At 35.3% G+C, this 16054-nt stretch overlaps 1 protein-coding gene across 1 annotated transcript in view; it reads right to left on the reverse strand.

The window, feature by feature from the left end:
* Nucleotides 1–16054, reverse strand: part of MALRD1 (MAM and LDL receptor class A domain containing 1) — a 222189-nt gene that overhangs the window by 36960 nt on the left and 169175 nt on the right. Inside the window, exons 33-35 of the mRNA XM_061997419.1 lie at nt 6256–6531; nt 2140–2265; nt 861–927 (exon numbers count right to left, since the gene is read on the reverse strand). Of these exons, the coding sequence (XP_061853403.1) occupies nt 861–927; nt 2140–2265; nt 6256–6531 (469 nt within the window). The remainder of the gene's footprint in view (nt 1–860; nt 928–2139; nt 2266–6255; nt 6532–16054) is intronic.

A 16054-nucleotide genomic window follows, 5' to 3' on the forward strand; every position in this document is an offset into this window, starting at 1 on the left:
ACTTCTTCAACCAATAAAGTATAAACCTGTCTTGAAAGATACAAATTCTGCAATAACTGAAATTTTGTCACCAGGCTTATTAATGTGAGTTTCCTAGAGACTAGGAGGCAAACAGGGTCTGGTCTTGACTAAGACAGATACTCTTATAAAACAGACACTTCTTCAGTAATTTGGCAAACTCTTTGGCAAGATCCACTGAAGCACTTGAAGGGCAAAAGTATAATGTATAACATTAGTTTCTTTGCACTCTAAAAAGTCTCCTGAAATTTCCCAGTGGGAAACAGAGTGATATCTTGTGTAAATGAATCCCTTCAGATAGCTGGAGACACTTTCTAATGACTCATACATTCCACATTATTTGTACTTTCAGCATGGAGTATTTCCAGAAATAAAGCTAAGCATACATTTAACCCTTGGTTTGTTGTAAATGGAAAAAAATATTAACTTCTTTTTCCAAATATATGTTAAAAATAGCACTATAACAAAAATATGTCACAAGTTCAGGTAAAGATAAGAACATGGCCTGTTGCAAATCTTGTTCAAGATACACAACAGCTGCTACATATAAAGCATAATTTTCCTAGAAGGATGCATTGCCAAATATTGATGTGAGACATGAGGCAGAAAACTTAGGATGTCAGGCCAAAAGCTTGTCTCATGTGTTGACAGATAAAAGTTACAGAGATTCGGTCTGATAAATGTCTCAAAATGTGGCTTACCTGAGCAACTGTAAATATAAATAGTGTAGACACACAGAGGCTTTAAAAATACATTTCTATTGAACATCAATACAACCCCTGGGAGTAAAAGGGCTCTTTCAAAAGCACATCTTCCCAACTTCAAGCTCCAATGAAACTTACTGGCATAATGGAATGTCATCTTTAATGACGCATCTTCCTCCATTTTTGCAATATTCTTCAGGACAAACTGCAATCATAAAAGCAAAAATAATAATTTGAATTTCCCCCTCTTGTTATTATATTTTTCATTGCCTGATTTTAAAAATGGCACAACATTTACATGTCATTTTGGTGCTTAGCACTTCCAAAAACTCTTCCTTTAGACCTTGATTGATGATACAAGTGTCACATCATAAACACACTATAGTCTATGGACTCCTCTTGAGTTTATGGAAGCATTACACTCCCATGAAAACTAGAGAGATCAGTCTTGAAAAGAATAAAGGTGTTTAAGTAGAGGGAGATGTCAATAATATACTATTATCAGTTTTTGACATCTCTTAACATGAATTTCTACATCATTACATTTAGTTTTACTGAAGTTTAGTTTATATCCCTACAGCAAGGAAAAAAAATCAAATTAAAACCAAAATCAATCTTCTCTACTGAGAAAATAACTGGTAAAATGCAAATTAGACCTAAAGAATTTTGGATATGTAAACAGTGCTATTCAGTGTGGACACCTCCAGTTGTATGAAGAAATTTTGGAAAGTCAACTACTTACTTAAAAGATCTGTTTTCCGACAAAATAGTGGAAGATTTGTAATTTATTGTCATGTGAGCCTACTGGTTTATGTTCAATTGTCTTCTACCAGTCTGAATATTGTGGGAAATGTACTGTGTTAAATCAAGTACTACTTAGTTTTAATTTCCAATCTAGATTTGCATTACACTTGAAAAAAATCAACCAAACAGAAATCCTATTGACTTGGAAATGTGTTATTCAATTGTCTAGATCAAGTCTAGATCAAGCACCTTAGTAGTATAAAACAGAGGCTATTTTTGTCGTAAAAACCAGTGCATTTATATCTTAAGAAACATCCCTTGTGAAGATGTTAACTAGGTATAATATTTTCCATTTTTTTCCTCACTGTATTACCTGTGTCATAACTTCATCAGGAAAATGAATTCCTGATGTATCCTCATCCCTAGAGATATTCAAAAGATGCGTAGATGAAGTACTGGGGGTCATGGATTGATTTAGTGATGAGCTTGGTAGTGTGAGGTTTGTAGTTGGACTTGATGATATTAAAGATCTCTTCCAACCTTGACAATTCTGTTTGTATGTAGTTTCATTTAGCAGAGGAAATTCAGTTCAAGTTTGAGGAATGCATAAAATTCATTAGGAAATGACTATGCTTTTTTGTTTTAAATGATATTTTTGTGCAAAGCTAAATACCTGAACAGCTGGACTCATCAAGGCTGAAATCAATGCAGTCTGCAATGCCATCACAACGCTGGGAGATTGCTATACATTGATTAGTTGATGCACATAACAAAGAACCATTGAAGCAGTCTTTAATGGCTGAAACAAAAAGTAACGTGACAGTTATTATCAGTTATATTTCTTTTTCTCAGTCTTAAAAAACTACCAGAAAACTTTATTTGTACTGCAGTATATAAACTTCCATTTGTGTGACTTCTACACGCTTTCATCTTCAAAGACTCACAACTTTACTGTTAAGTAGATAAAGTACATGAAGCTGGATTTTCCCGTGTTATATCTGTGAAGAAAAGGAGCGCGTATTTACTGTTGACAGAGTAAGCTGCTAAACCCCAATGAAAACCCATAAAAATATATCACAGAACTTAATCAACTGTCATTCATAACCTAGTTTTTAAATGATGGAATTAATTTTTACATACAAATAAAACAAGTGACATCTAGTTTTCTTCTGTTATGAGAAACTGATTACTAAAAGATAGTTAACATAAAAAAGTGGAGAAGTACTGTACTGAATAATCTAAACTTGAACATCTTTTTTATTCTTGGTCATTCAGTTGTACATTCTATGTTTGTCCAGAAGAATTATGACTGCAAGAGTGTGCTAAATTTAAAATACTGTAGTTCAGTTTGGACCACAATAATGGTGTCAAATCTTGCCAGTTTTGATCTTGCTGTTCAGTTCTTGCCAATTTTGATATTCTTTCAGAAATATAAAATTACTCATATGAGTAAGAGTTTGAGGGATCGAACCTTTTAATTACAGTCACTGACCATGTACTAAAGTCTACAGAAAAATCTGTAGAATACTAACAAACATAAAGAGGAACTTCCTTTTGTTTCTAATTTCAATTCACCTTTCTGAGACCTTAAATTTCTGGACAATTTTAAACTAAGACTATACTGCTCTGCATATATATTTATATCAAAGTCTCTTCAATTGACTGGGAAAGTCTTGATATTGAAGAGGGAATGATAGCAGGATAGAAGCAACAAGAATAAAAAAATTACTTTTCTGCTTTCCATTCTGCTTGACCACTCAGTCTGGTGGGACAGGCTGTGGCAGACTGAAAAACCCCAGCAGATTACAGCATCACTCTGCGTTTGTACCATCTTCTACCATCTATGTCTTATGATCATCAGCTTTCCACAAAGCAACTGACAGGCCCATGTACTCTGATGCACTTTCCTAACCAAATAAGAATCTCATACTTATTTTGATGTACTCAGATCCAAATCCTGAATACCCTTTGCAATTTGGGGAACGATGTCCCAGTGGTATTTGAACTAGTTTTATAAGTGGTCATTTGTACACAAATACCCAGTCAGTAAAAGTAATTACATGTTCAGACTAGGACTTCAACAGAGATAAAGTTGGAAATTTGACTTAAAACATATTCTTTTTATGTATTTTAGACTTTTTTTTTGCCTACACATGTATTTTGGAAATGCTGTAAACCATGTGGATATAGAGTACTACTTATGGTTTGTCATATAGAACTAATACAGAAATTCAATTCCTGAACTTTAACTTGCATTGAGGACTGTGGAAAGAACAGAAAGTGTCAGCCCTTTGTTATTTCTTCTAGTCCTAGACTGGCTGCTGGACTCGTATCTGAGGATAAAACAAAAGAAAGACTAATTACTTGTGGTTCATTTATGTCTGTTGATAATCAAGGTGGTCTTGATATGTCCTTTTATCTGGAACATGCTCATTGCACTAAGATTTTTATCTGACTTACAGAGAGAACAGTCATAGCTATGGATCTGACTGCTGAATACTTTGTACAGATGCAATATTTAATACAGATAGGATGATGGCAAGTTATTGGTGCCAAGGAAAATAATGTTAAAAGCACATTTTAAAAATAATGTCTTATTGCATTGAAACTAAAACTAATATGTCTCACTGTTAATAGAGTTACAAGTTGCTTCACATTACTCCAACTAGTTATTCTTTACTTTCATGAGAGGCCTTCAAGTGTTTTTGAGATAAAGACGTTAAATGAAAGCATTAACAACAATGAAGACATGAAAGTGAAAATATCAGCATTTTGCCTGTATTTAATTTTCAAGGTTCAAATAAAATCTGTAGAAAGGATAAAAATATCAGAGCCTCTTTGAAAGTATACCATTTTAATATTTACAAGGTATTTAAAATTTATCAGGACTACAACAGATACATTTTGGTGCCCTACGGAGAACTGGGAAATCATTTTTTATTCATTGCTATTAACACTTCAGTCAGATGGTGTTGAGACTATGCAAAAGTCATGTATATACTCTGTTAGTGCTAATATGTTTGTTTTACACTCTTAGTATTATAATCAGGCAATTAAAAAAAATTAGATTCCACATATGAGCTAACTACTCTTCACTAAAATTTTCAGTAAAGTCGAACACTTATAACTGGAAACAAGTTCCTAGATCTTTGTTAGAAGCAGCAAGTAACAAAATGCACCACATTAGTAGGTATAAAACAGTATTAATATAATACCGTGGAAGTAACTGCTGAATGAACTCTATGGGAAATACTGTCTGCAGAAAAGCACTTCTGTGGTAGAAACTGTGGTTTTAGTACAGTTCTGACTAATGCATTTTTTTGTTTGTTTTTCCTTGTCCTGGCCTTCTGTTGGATATTATACTTAATCTCTAAAAGATACAAGATGTATTTTCATGTACCAGAAAGAAGATTTCCTTGCTGAATTCCTGAATTCAGAAGTCAAAACATTTTTTATCCTCTATTATTGCACTTAAATGAATTAAATTACTAAGGGATGTAACACATAAAATGGAAGGGGCCAGTAATTCCTAAAATAATTAGGAAGATTAGACTTGCATCAAAAAAAAATACAACAAATGTTTGCTTCTTAAATCTTACTGTGTGTTCATAATTATTTACTTTTTCTGCCTCTGACTTTGTTGTCAAATTTACACGGCAGAGAAGAAAAATGAGTTGCTGCTTCTTACTCCCATCTTATATTGTCAACATTTAGATATTTATTTAGTCCAAAATGAATTTTAGAGCAACAATGTGATTACAAATTTAACTAAGTGTCCACTCCACTCAGAATGCCTCAGTGTGCAATATGTAAGGAGAATTTTTGCTCTGAATAGATCAGGACTTAGTTTTACCCTCATTACCTGGGCATTCTTTAGAGGGTAAAGGCAGTGAAACAATATCTCAGTTGTTTAAGCAATGCTGATAGTCATGGAAACCTTGTGGCTTTTGGATATTGGGATTCCAGACCACATTAGCTGCAGTGGTGTGGAGCTGGAGATGTAAATATATCATGGATGTACATGTTCATGTACGTGGAGGATACAGCAGGGAGGTCTCTAATAGGAGACAGATTGAGGAAGAAACAGGGCCAAATGAAGATTATGATTCTGTGATTAATGAGGAGAGGTTTATTTGAACTTAGAGACATGTAAAATTATTACATGCCTTTGGGGTACGTAGAATTTAAAATAAGAGATATCTCCAAAATCATGCCTTTTGCCAATAAAACCACTGAGCCAGCTTCTAAATAAAAGTGCCCAGGAAGGCATGCACAGATAGTCTGCAAAATCTATACCAGTTTTGTAATATCTTAAAAGAAATGGCATACTCAGTGACCTGTATATATATTTAGTAGTTTCGATACAAAATATTAAATAACTTCAGTTTCTAGCCCACCGGAAACTTCAACTTTAATAATAGTTTTGGTTTTGATAAGGACTTGATTTCAAAATCCTTGAGAGGTCAAGACAGTCTTGGATGTTACTGAATTAGGGAACTGAAAAACTCTATGTATCTGTCATGTTGTAATCAGAGCTGAGGCAATACAATAGATAAAATAAAATAAACATGTATTGAAGTTGATAGCCAGGGAACAAGAGAGTATAAGCAAAATGATCTGCAAATGTAGAGTGCTTTTCCAAAGAACACATTATACATGATACAAATACTATTTTTCTTGGTGAAGAAATAGGGAATTTTATAACATATTTCAATACATTTCTCAATGTCACATTGTTTTAGGAAAGTATGTTAGCATTGTCTTAAGTATAGTACTGAAAGGAACTTACGACAGCCAGCTTCATCATCATTAAGGTGGCAATCAGGCACGCCATCACATCTCAGGAGGGATGGGATACAGCCTTTGGAAGGACATAGGAATTCTGTTGCCTTGCAGGAGCCTGGAGATATGGTGTTTGGCATTTCAGTGGGACAGTTCATTTCATCACTTCCATCCATGCAATCTTCAACCCCGTTGCATTTTGCTGCAAGGAGCAAACACTGCTGCACATATGCACATGTGAACTGGTCGCTATGGCAAGTTGGAGCATGTGGATCAGCTGATTCTACAAGAGGAAAAGGAATATTTATTGATTCTCTTCTTTCGATAGTCATCTATTCTGCCTTAGAGATGTGCATAGGGACTGCTGGGAAGACAGATGATTTCTATTACTAAACTTTTTTTAAAATCTCAAACTGACTTGTATAAAGCACACAGCTCCTAAGTACAGAATACAGTATTAAACATATTTTCTTTCATCATATTATCATAGAATGGTAGGATTGGAAGAGACCTTTAGAGATCATCTAGTCCAACTGCCCTGCAGAAGCAGCTCCACCTAGAACAGGAACATAGGAACGTGTCCAGGTGGGTCTTGAAGACCTCCAAGGAAGGAGACTGCACAATCTCTCTGGACAACATTTCCATTGTTGTTGAAGTATTTTGCTTCTAAAGCATTTCTTTTGATTATGCTACTGCATTAAAATAGCCCTCGAGTTAGAATCTTCCTCTAGTTTTATGCTGAATGGTTGAACAAAAATTGAAAACTGTAATTCTGGATCAACAAGGAACTCGTTTCATGGCAAGCTACTACACATGATAAGGTCTGAACACTCAAAAGAGTAACAAAAATCTTTTCATAAAGTAACAACAAAGATTTTCACTGATACAATTGACTAGCACTCTGGCTCTGTAGCTGCTAGATCTGATAGAGAACTAAATCAAAGCAAATACTGGATGAAAGTTTCCAGGATACAACTGAAAAAAGAAGGAAAACATTTTAAAATTTCAGACTTTAACAGCTGAGAAAAGAAGAAATATTCCATACTCATTTTGTTGTGGGAAAAATATTGAAAAAAACTGGTTTTGATCACACAAGTGATCACACATGTTTGTCTCAGACATTTAAGTCCCTCTTTCTTCTAATGAAAATCATTGCAACTGAATTTTGTCAGCAAAAGCATCAGAACTATATGTGGAAACATTTCTAAGATGCTGCTTATGCTAAGCAGTGTCTCTCATAGGAGCAATGGGATGGATTCCTCTATTTTTTTATGTGCAGGGAAAAGAGTTAACATAAAAAAAGCAATAACATCATCCAGGTCCCTCGGTACTCATGGGTGCATCCCACCAGGATCCACGGATTTATGGCTATTCAACTTGACTTCCAGGTCTCTAATCCCATCTTCATTCACCAAGGGAAGGTCTTCCATTCTCTAGACTATCTTGCTATCTTCCAAGGACTGTGCTTCTTGAGGGCCAGCCTTAGCAGTAAAGACTGAGGCAAAGAATGCATTCAGTCATTCCACTTTCTCTGCATCTTCTGCTACCAGGATATCTCCTCATTCAGCAGTGGGCTCACGTTCTCCCTAGTATTCCTCTTGCTACTGATGACCTTTTTTAGGTCAATTTGTAGTAGTTAAGTAAAGAAAATAATAATAATTGTCAGAGGCAGGGAAAGGTAAAATAATGTCACCACATTTGTGAAAGACAGGAGTTTTGCTGTTGACTTGAGCTGAAGCCAAGCAGATCAAGTGCAAGGTGGGTTTTAGCTTGCCTTCTGAAATAGTGCAAGCATTGCACTCTGATATCAGAAGTCAAACGTTACTGTTGTATTAAGACACACTGTAAAGAAATACATGGATTTTGTGTTATTTTACTATTTTTAATCTGCTGGGCATAGCACTATGTGTACTCTGTGATCCTGGGCTGCTACTTTACATCTGAACTTCACTGAAACATGCTTAGTTTCTAAAATACCTGCATCATGAATAACAATAGTGTTTTGTCCAAAAAATGAGCTGTTAATGCATTCAGATAAACAGAACACTAGTATTACTTTACCATCTGATTTCTCCTTAAACAGTTAAGAGGTGAAAGAGCTCAAACTGCTGTCTAACATCGACCTTTACTAGCTTAGTTATGTCAGAAAATCATAATTCAAAAGCTTCACATGATAGAATATTCCTGATATCATTTCATACCACTAATGTTGTTAAATTCTATCATGCTGCTATAAAAAATGTATTTCATATTCTGGACATGTGTCTTCCCTCTGGCTGAGGGAACTGGGGCTGTTTAGTCTGGAGAAAAGGAGGCTGAGAGTAGACATGATCACTCTCTTCAACTATCTGAAAGAAAGTTGTAGGTAAGTGGGGATTGATCTCCCAAGCAACGAGCAACAGGACAAGAGGAAATGGCCTCAAGTTGTTCCAGGGGAGGTTTAGATTGGACATTAAGAACTTTTTGACTGAAAGTGTTGTTATACACTGGAACAGGCTGTCCAGGGAGGTGGTGGAATCACTATCCCTGGAGATATTTAAAAGATGTGTAGACGAGGTGCTTAGGGATATGGTTTGGAGGTGGGCTTGGCAGCTGTCGTGGTTTAGGCCCATCAGGGAACAAAGGGCCACGATTAGCCTCGAGGAGGTGGGTCTGAACCTAGGAGCCGGGGGAGGGTCTTCACTGCAACCCACTCCCCCTGTTACCAAGCCAAAAGCTGCTCCTGGCTAAACCAGGACAGCAGCATTAGGTTAGTGATGGGACTTGATGATCTTAAAGATCTTTTCCAACCAAAATGACACTATTGTCTAATTCCTTCTACATGTCTTCCCCTGATTTGTTTGCTAACAGATTTCTACTTAACCTTGTTTTGTATATTGAAATGCCCTCTTAAATTCCATAATACTTGAATGTGTTATTTGTTATGAATCTCATTTTGAGTGTTAAACTATCTTCACACTTTTGTATTACCAATCAGTTTAGCCTTATGGTCCCAATCGTATCAAGTATTATATACATTACTTATGCATGTAAATCATCCCATACTCAATTCAGTAGTTAGGCAAATACTTGAATGCTTTATGGAATGGGGGATTATTTTTTTCATTATTGTTATATTCTGATTCCCTATCATTATTAGAAAGTAGTGCATAGAAATCAGTTCTTCCTGATTTGCACACTTATTATTTTAGAGTGTGCAGTATTCATTGAGAGCAGTGAAGATATCTCCAATTAATGTAGAGGTGAAATTAGGGGCAAGGTCAACCACAGGTCTTGTTGAGGTTATGTTTTCAATACATTAATAAAAATCAAAGGTGATGCCCTGAAATCAGCAAAATCATTTTAGATCAGGACAATAAATAAGATAAGAACATATCTCAAAGACCATAAGAATATCACCTTGCATATTAACTCACATTATGTATTAATTAGTTTACATCTGTTTAGTTTTAAGTGCATTAGGAAGATTTTACTCTGGATGATGTTCCATAAAACACCATGACACTCATGATCTGCTAAAACTATACTTGAAAATTCAATCTGTTTTCTTTATACAAGGTAGATTATAAGTGCTTTTCTTAATTATAAATCAAATGTGCCTGGTAAAAATCTTGAAAATGTATAAAACATTAATTTGTATATAGCTAACATTTAAACTCAACTAATTTGGAATATGCAAATCTAGAGAATCATTATCTAATTCCAGATGAAATTTCAAGCAACATATTAATGCAAAACTAATTACTTGCATTCAAAGCCACTATCTATGCAATTATTTGTATTAAGCTCATCACTGCAGTATCTGCTACTGACATGTTTCATTCTAAACAGTGGCAATATTCATTTTGTTTTCTTGTCATTGGGAAGAACTGAACTAAAATGTTAACACTACAATGTGTTTTGCAGTGAAAAATGGGTTGACACTAACGGGAGACTCATCATCAATACCCTCGATTTTGTATACTCACCTCACTCAGCTGTAGAAACACACTTCAGACTTATGCATATATATGACTATCTGCTCCATAAATATAGATGAAGGTTATGTAAACACTAGAATCTGAAATGTGTATTTTCAATGCAGATTGAACTAATCTGGTTGTGGCCCGTGGGCCACTTCAGTCACTTAAAATCATTAGATTCAACAATTGTCTAATACTGGCATGTCAGAAAAATATTTCTCTCACCTTTTGCCAAATACAGAAAACGTGATCCCAGCCCAACACTCATCTGAGTGTTCTGTGCCTCTCATTTTCAGACCACATTCAGTAGTGGAGGAGATATTGTACAGGTTACTTTTTTAGAGAGCAGAGTCTGTTTTAATCTGTTAAGGGATTTGGAGATAAATCTACTGAAAATGATGTGTCCTATGAAACACAGGATAAAAGCTTAGCTTTCTGTATTCAGACTGCATGATCACTGAAAAGCAAGACTGGGGATCCTCAGGAACACATTCAGTATTTGCACACATGTGAAAAGTAAACTAATCAAACTCAATTTCAGAGAAAATGACCTTTGCTCTGCAGAACCCTGAGTCTGAATCTAGATCTATATGTAAAACAGTAGAAAATTGTTGATATTCCATTATAGCTAAAGAAATAATGATTTTAAGTAACAAATTGAGAGTATGTCCTCATTTATTTTACTGTGCACTCAGTTTTTTTGTTTTACACTTATTTTTATCTTACACATGGCAAATAACCAAAATAACAGAAGGAGTTTAAAAATGGGCATATAACATCGTACAAAAGGATGTTTTAATTCAGCCCTAATCCTTTGTGAAGCTCATGCAGTTGTGCTGGGTGAGTTATGACCTAAGGACCAAAAACTGCTAACCTACAAGCATCCTCACACTTTGAAGAGAAGTTTGGTAGTTCAAATAGACAGAAAAAAGAAAATATCAGACCAGTATGTAAAGGAAATAAAATCTGGTATTTACTGTTTCATGAACTGCAATAGCTACAACTGAATATATCTGTATTTCATTGTTGTCAGATAAAATAGGTGTGTTTTTGCTATGTTATTCTTCAATGTTCCTATGCAAACTGACCTAGGTTGACCTGCTTCTGCAGGGGGGTTGCACTAGATGATCTCTAAAGGTCCCTTCCAACCCTACCATTTTCTGATGGTCAAAACTGGAAACATTTTGCCCGTGAATCACAGTGATTCAATCATAGGAAACCACAGAATTACCCAAATGCTAATATAAACTCAATATTTATATTGCACAGTCATTTGCACAGCGAGAAACACATGATATGTAATTTGAACAAAACACCACCTCTGTGCTATCCACCTATCTTCTGCCTTTATTGTTCAGATATCAGCACTTCTGGTGCAGAGTAAGTCTCCATTTGTATTTATGTATCACCTGTAACAGTGAATTCTAAAGAAGACTTTTAGATACTGACATTAGAGTCAACACCAGGAAGCATGAAATAAAGTTACCATGTGTTATTACACAACATTAACTCAGTTGTATCAGAGCTTGCTCTTAAGCACATTAACTCATATTGATTTTAATGGGTCTTGCATCATGCCCTTGAAAACTAACAACCTGTTACATTTGCATAAGTAATTGCTAATAAAAACAGTGAACCTACTAACTGTAGCTAAAAGAGGCCAAAAATAGCCCCTTCTAACAGTTTTCATTAGACAAGAGTATACATTAATTATAGGCCGAATCCAATGCATTAATTAAGTTGAAATAAGTGGCAGTCCTCACTTTCACATCGGTAAACACTAGATCAGAGCATGAAATCAACCTATTCAGGGTGGCTGCAAGGAAATATGTCAAAAAAACCCCCAGATTAAAGTAGGTTACAGACTTTAACAGTTTCTGAGTCTCCATTGTTGTCAATAAAGCTTCTGCTAGGAAATAAAATGCTCATGTCAAAACTTGTAAAAAGACAAAAAAAAAGAGGGAAATTTAATCTGGTTAATTGAATCTTGGAAGTCTCTTCCTCCTGTCAAAAGTGTGTGGCAAGGTGCTGAAAAGAATCTAAGAGACTCCGTTAAAAAGCTGGAATTAATGAAAACAGAACTTGGTCCAATGATTTCACAGTTTCATAGAATCATAGAATGGTAGGGATTGGAAGGGATCCTTAGAGATCATCCAGTCCAACCCCCCTGCAGAAGCAAGGTCACCTAGATCAGGTCACACAGGAACATGTCCAGGCGGGTCTTGAAGACCTCCAAGGAAGGAGCCTCCACAACCCCTCTGGGCAGCCTGTGCCAGGGCTCCCTCACTTCAAATAGTTTTTCCTTATGTTTAAGTGGAACTTTTTGTGTTCCAGCTTCATCCCATTACCCCTTGTCCTGTTACTGTCTACTATAGAAAAAAGGGATGTCCCAACCATTCACATTTTCTTTGCAGAATTGTGCAGAAGTTATTTTAAATGATTATCTTTCCTAACATACAAACATAATGGAAAACAAGTAGGTTTGCTGCCACTAAATCAAGCTATGATTTATAGCTTTCACTCAGAGAACTACCACTTCTGTCTGGAATGCCTATACAGCAGTATGGCAGTATTTGCTGTATTTCTGCTAGGAACAGTCCAGGCATTGCTAACTATTCCTGCTATTACAATGGGTTTATTTATTTTTTATGTATTAGGAGCAATGAAGAACTAGAGAAGCTGTGAAGCTTTAGTTTCCAAAAAAAAAAAATTCAGATGGGCTGGAGTCTAGGACAGATTTAGAGTGGAGAAAAGAGCAGTTTCTTGGAATCAGCACATTTTCATAGGTGGGGTGGGAATATATAGGTAAATCATGTATATCCCAGCTTCTAAAGAATTATAGCTTCTACAGGTACAAATTTATCATCATGTAAGAAGGGTCCTAAGCAAAACTATGCTAAAATCCACATAATTTCTGAGCTTGTGATTTATTTTTGTTGAGAAGATAGGTAAGTTTTACAAAAGGAATAATCTGAGGATTTTTTTCTCTCTAACATTGTACCATGAAACTATTTCATTCCAAAAAATTATTCCTCTCTGTCCCTCCAAGGAAATACGTTGATTTTTATGAACCAACTTAGCAAGGCAAAGTATCAGCTCTGTGATTTGAGGCTTGCTTGAGGATTTTTCCTGTAAACAGATGGGTTTTGAGGTTCAATATTAATGAAACTAGTTTACTGCACTGTTAATAAATACAAATATTTTCAATTTCTCAAAAGGCTTCTAACTCGATGCAGAAAATTTCTGTATTCTATACAAGTGCAAGAAGACAGAGAGAAACTGAAAGATTTGTATGAAGATACTGTATTTATTTAATCACATAGTTGCAATCAAGTTTTGCCACTAATTATACTAGTTTAGTCTATAGTTTACTTCTGTATCTAATGTATAGTATACACTATAGTAGCGTATATAGTAGATCTTGTCCTAAAATTATTCCATTTCCTTCCTGTGAAATCTATAAAAAACTGTGGCTTCCCCATCAGCCAAGTCTGTGCACTGGAAGACACTGAAATAGACTGAAGAGGCTCTCTAAAGTACTATGAACTGGATCATACTTTTTACTCTTTAAAAATGCAGAAATGTCCAATCTTTGCCAAGCAATGATAATCTAAACCATATGCTGATTGGTTTCAGGGAGAAACTATTTAACTAAAGAAACTGTTCATAAATATCCCCCATATCCCCTTTTCTATAACACTGTTGCTTTCTTCTTCCCTCCTTTGTTTTAACAGGCAGACTCCCCCATCAGTCTGTCCCTGAATCATCTATTGCCCTTGAGGAAAGAAGCTCCCTGAGCTCTCAGCCGGGGAGAGATTTGCGCTTCACTGCAAGCATGAGCACACAGGCTAATAGTGATTCCCCTGAGTCTGCAACTTAAAGAAACCAGAAGTTAAGTTTCCTTTACAGATTTTTTCTCCCCCCAATCTAACACTGTAGTATCAGCTGCTCAGGAAGTTAACCCTTCTAGTATCTCTTACATTCAGGCTCTGGGAGTTTCAGAGATGGATCACTGACTTTATCTAAGCCTTTGTCAGATGAGTTCTGCTCCTCTGCAGAATTTTCTCACCATTCACATGCATGCACACACACTCCAGTAAGACTTTCTGTAACACTGGGCTATTTTTCTTCAGAAACAAGATAAAAACATCCATTATATTTTTTTGGGTTGTTGTCTCTTAATTAGATACATGTCTGATTTATGATTTTCTTATAAGATCTAGGGAAATGGAATCTAATAAAGTGACAGAGATAACATAAACTTATCTGCAAATGGATAGTTTCTAGGCTGTTCAGTTATTTGTCTAGTTTGCACTTAATGCTTTTACTGGTCTGAAAGTTTAGGTTCTATATAGGAGAAACATTTTGGTAATTTCATATTTTGTATTTGGATTCAATTCAGGATTTTGGGTATTTATAATTTGATACCCAATATTATAGATATTATTTGATTTCATTTTTGGTTTAGTTAACATGTAGATAACACTATGCAATAAGAAGTAATTATGCAGGTAGTTGTGAAATACATTTCAAATACTTTGAAACAGTAGCTGTATGCTGTATAGAAAACCTCTTCACAAAGATAAGTAATTCTACATCCAAAAGTGTATCTGAAAAATGTACATGGAGAAAACAAAATCATTCAGTTATCACCCACCGGGGACTTCTCTCTATCGGAAAAAGCAGAGTAAAACTGTATTCAATAATGTCATTAAAGATTATGTCATTGTATATGAACACACAGATCCTGTTGTGGAGCAAAGGAAATTACATGTCAGGAAGAGCAGGGAAGATTTACAGACAATTAAGATTTAAAGAAGCAGAGATAAAATAGTGAGAAAAAGCCTTTATATAAGTGTTGAGAAATAAACCAGATGAACCTGGTTCTGCAGGGGGATTGGACTAGATGATCTCTAAAGGTCGCTTCCAACCCTATCATTCTGTGATTCTATGATAAGAATTTATGACATTATGAAATTAGTGTTTCTAGGCATAGGTACCTTTGCTCTGTGGTTTCTAATCTGAAATCACAAGGGAATGGACTCCTGAAGAATGGCTACCCACTGTTTTCTGAAAATTAGCTAACTTTAAGATACAATATAGCACCTAAAGTTTTAATATCTAATTTTGAAAACCTTGACCATTGTTTTATCCTCATAATGACCACTGCTCATTATCCACATAATTATTTTTAATAAAACAACTTTTACTACTCTTTCATTGCACTATCTCTGCTGTATGTAAGTAATCTTTATAGTCAATGTTCTTTTACTACATTAATTCAGTGAAAAAGTCTTAAAACAATCTTCAGTCTTCTATGTTTTAATTAGAAACACTCATCTGAAACAGTTTGAAGATGTCAGTGATAAAGTTCATTTCTTTCCACCCTGAACAAAGGGGAAAGGTTCAAAGTTCTGGCCCTTTGGCACACTCTCCTGAGCTTAGTGCCTGAACCTGCACCTCTTATACCTTTTTGGTATGATGTTGCCTACTGATATTAGGCAAGGCCTAATTCTGCTGTTTGGAAGTCATGGAAATGGTTTTGCTCTGAAGGAACATCAAGATTGGATCTGCCAGGCAGACTATTGTGAGATCTGAACTGCAATATGGAAAAGTCTTGAAGAAGTTCTAAGCACTAGACAGAAGAGTGAATCACCAAGACATAAATAAAAAAATAGATACATTTCGAGACCTAGATGACAAAACACTGAGCAGCTTTTCTGTTCATAAAAATAAGCCTGAATTCATATAAGTGTTTGCACATAATTGAATTCCTGAGTATTAAAATTTTCCCTGGTTTTAAATGGGAACTGACAGGTTCAAGGGGAAAAAAGGAGCCTGGGG

Source organism: Colius striatus, chromosome 5, assembly GCF_028858725.1.
Source record: "Colius striatus isolate bColStr4 chromosome 5, bColStr4.1.hap1, whole genome shotgun sequence".
Classification (NCBI taxonomy): Eukaryota; Metazoa; Chordata; class Aves; order Coliiformes; family Coliidae; genus Colius; species Colius striatus.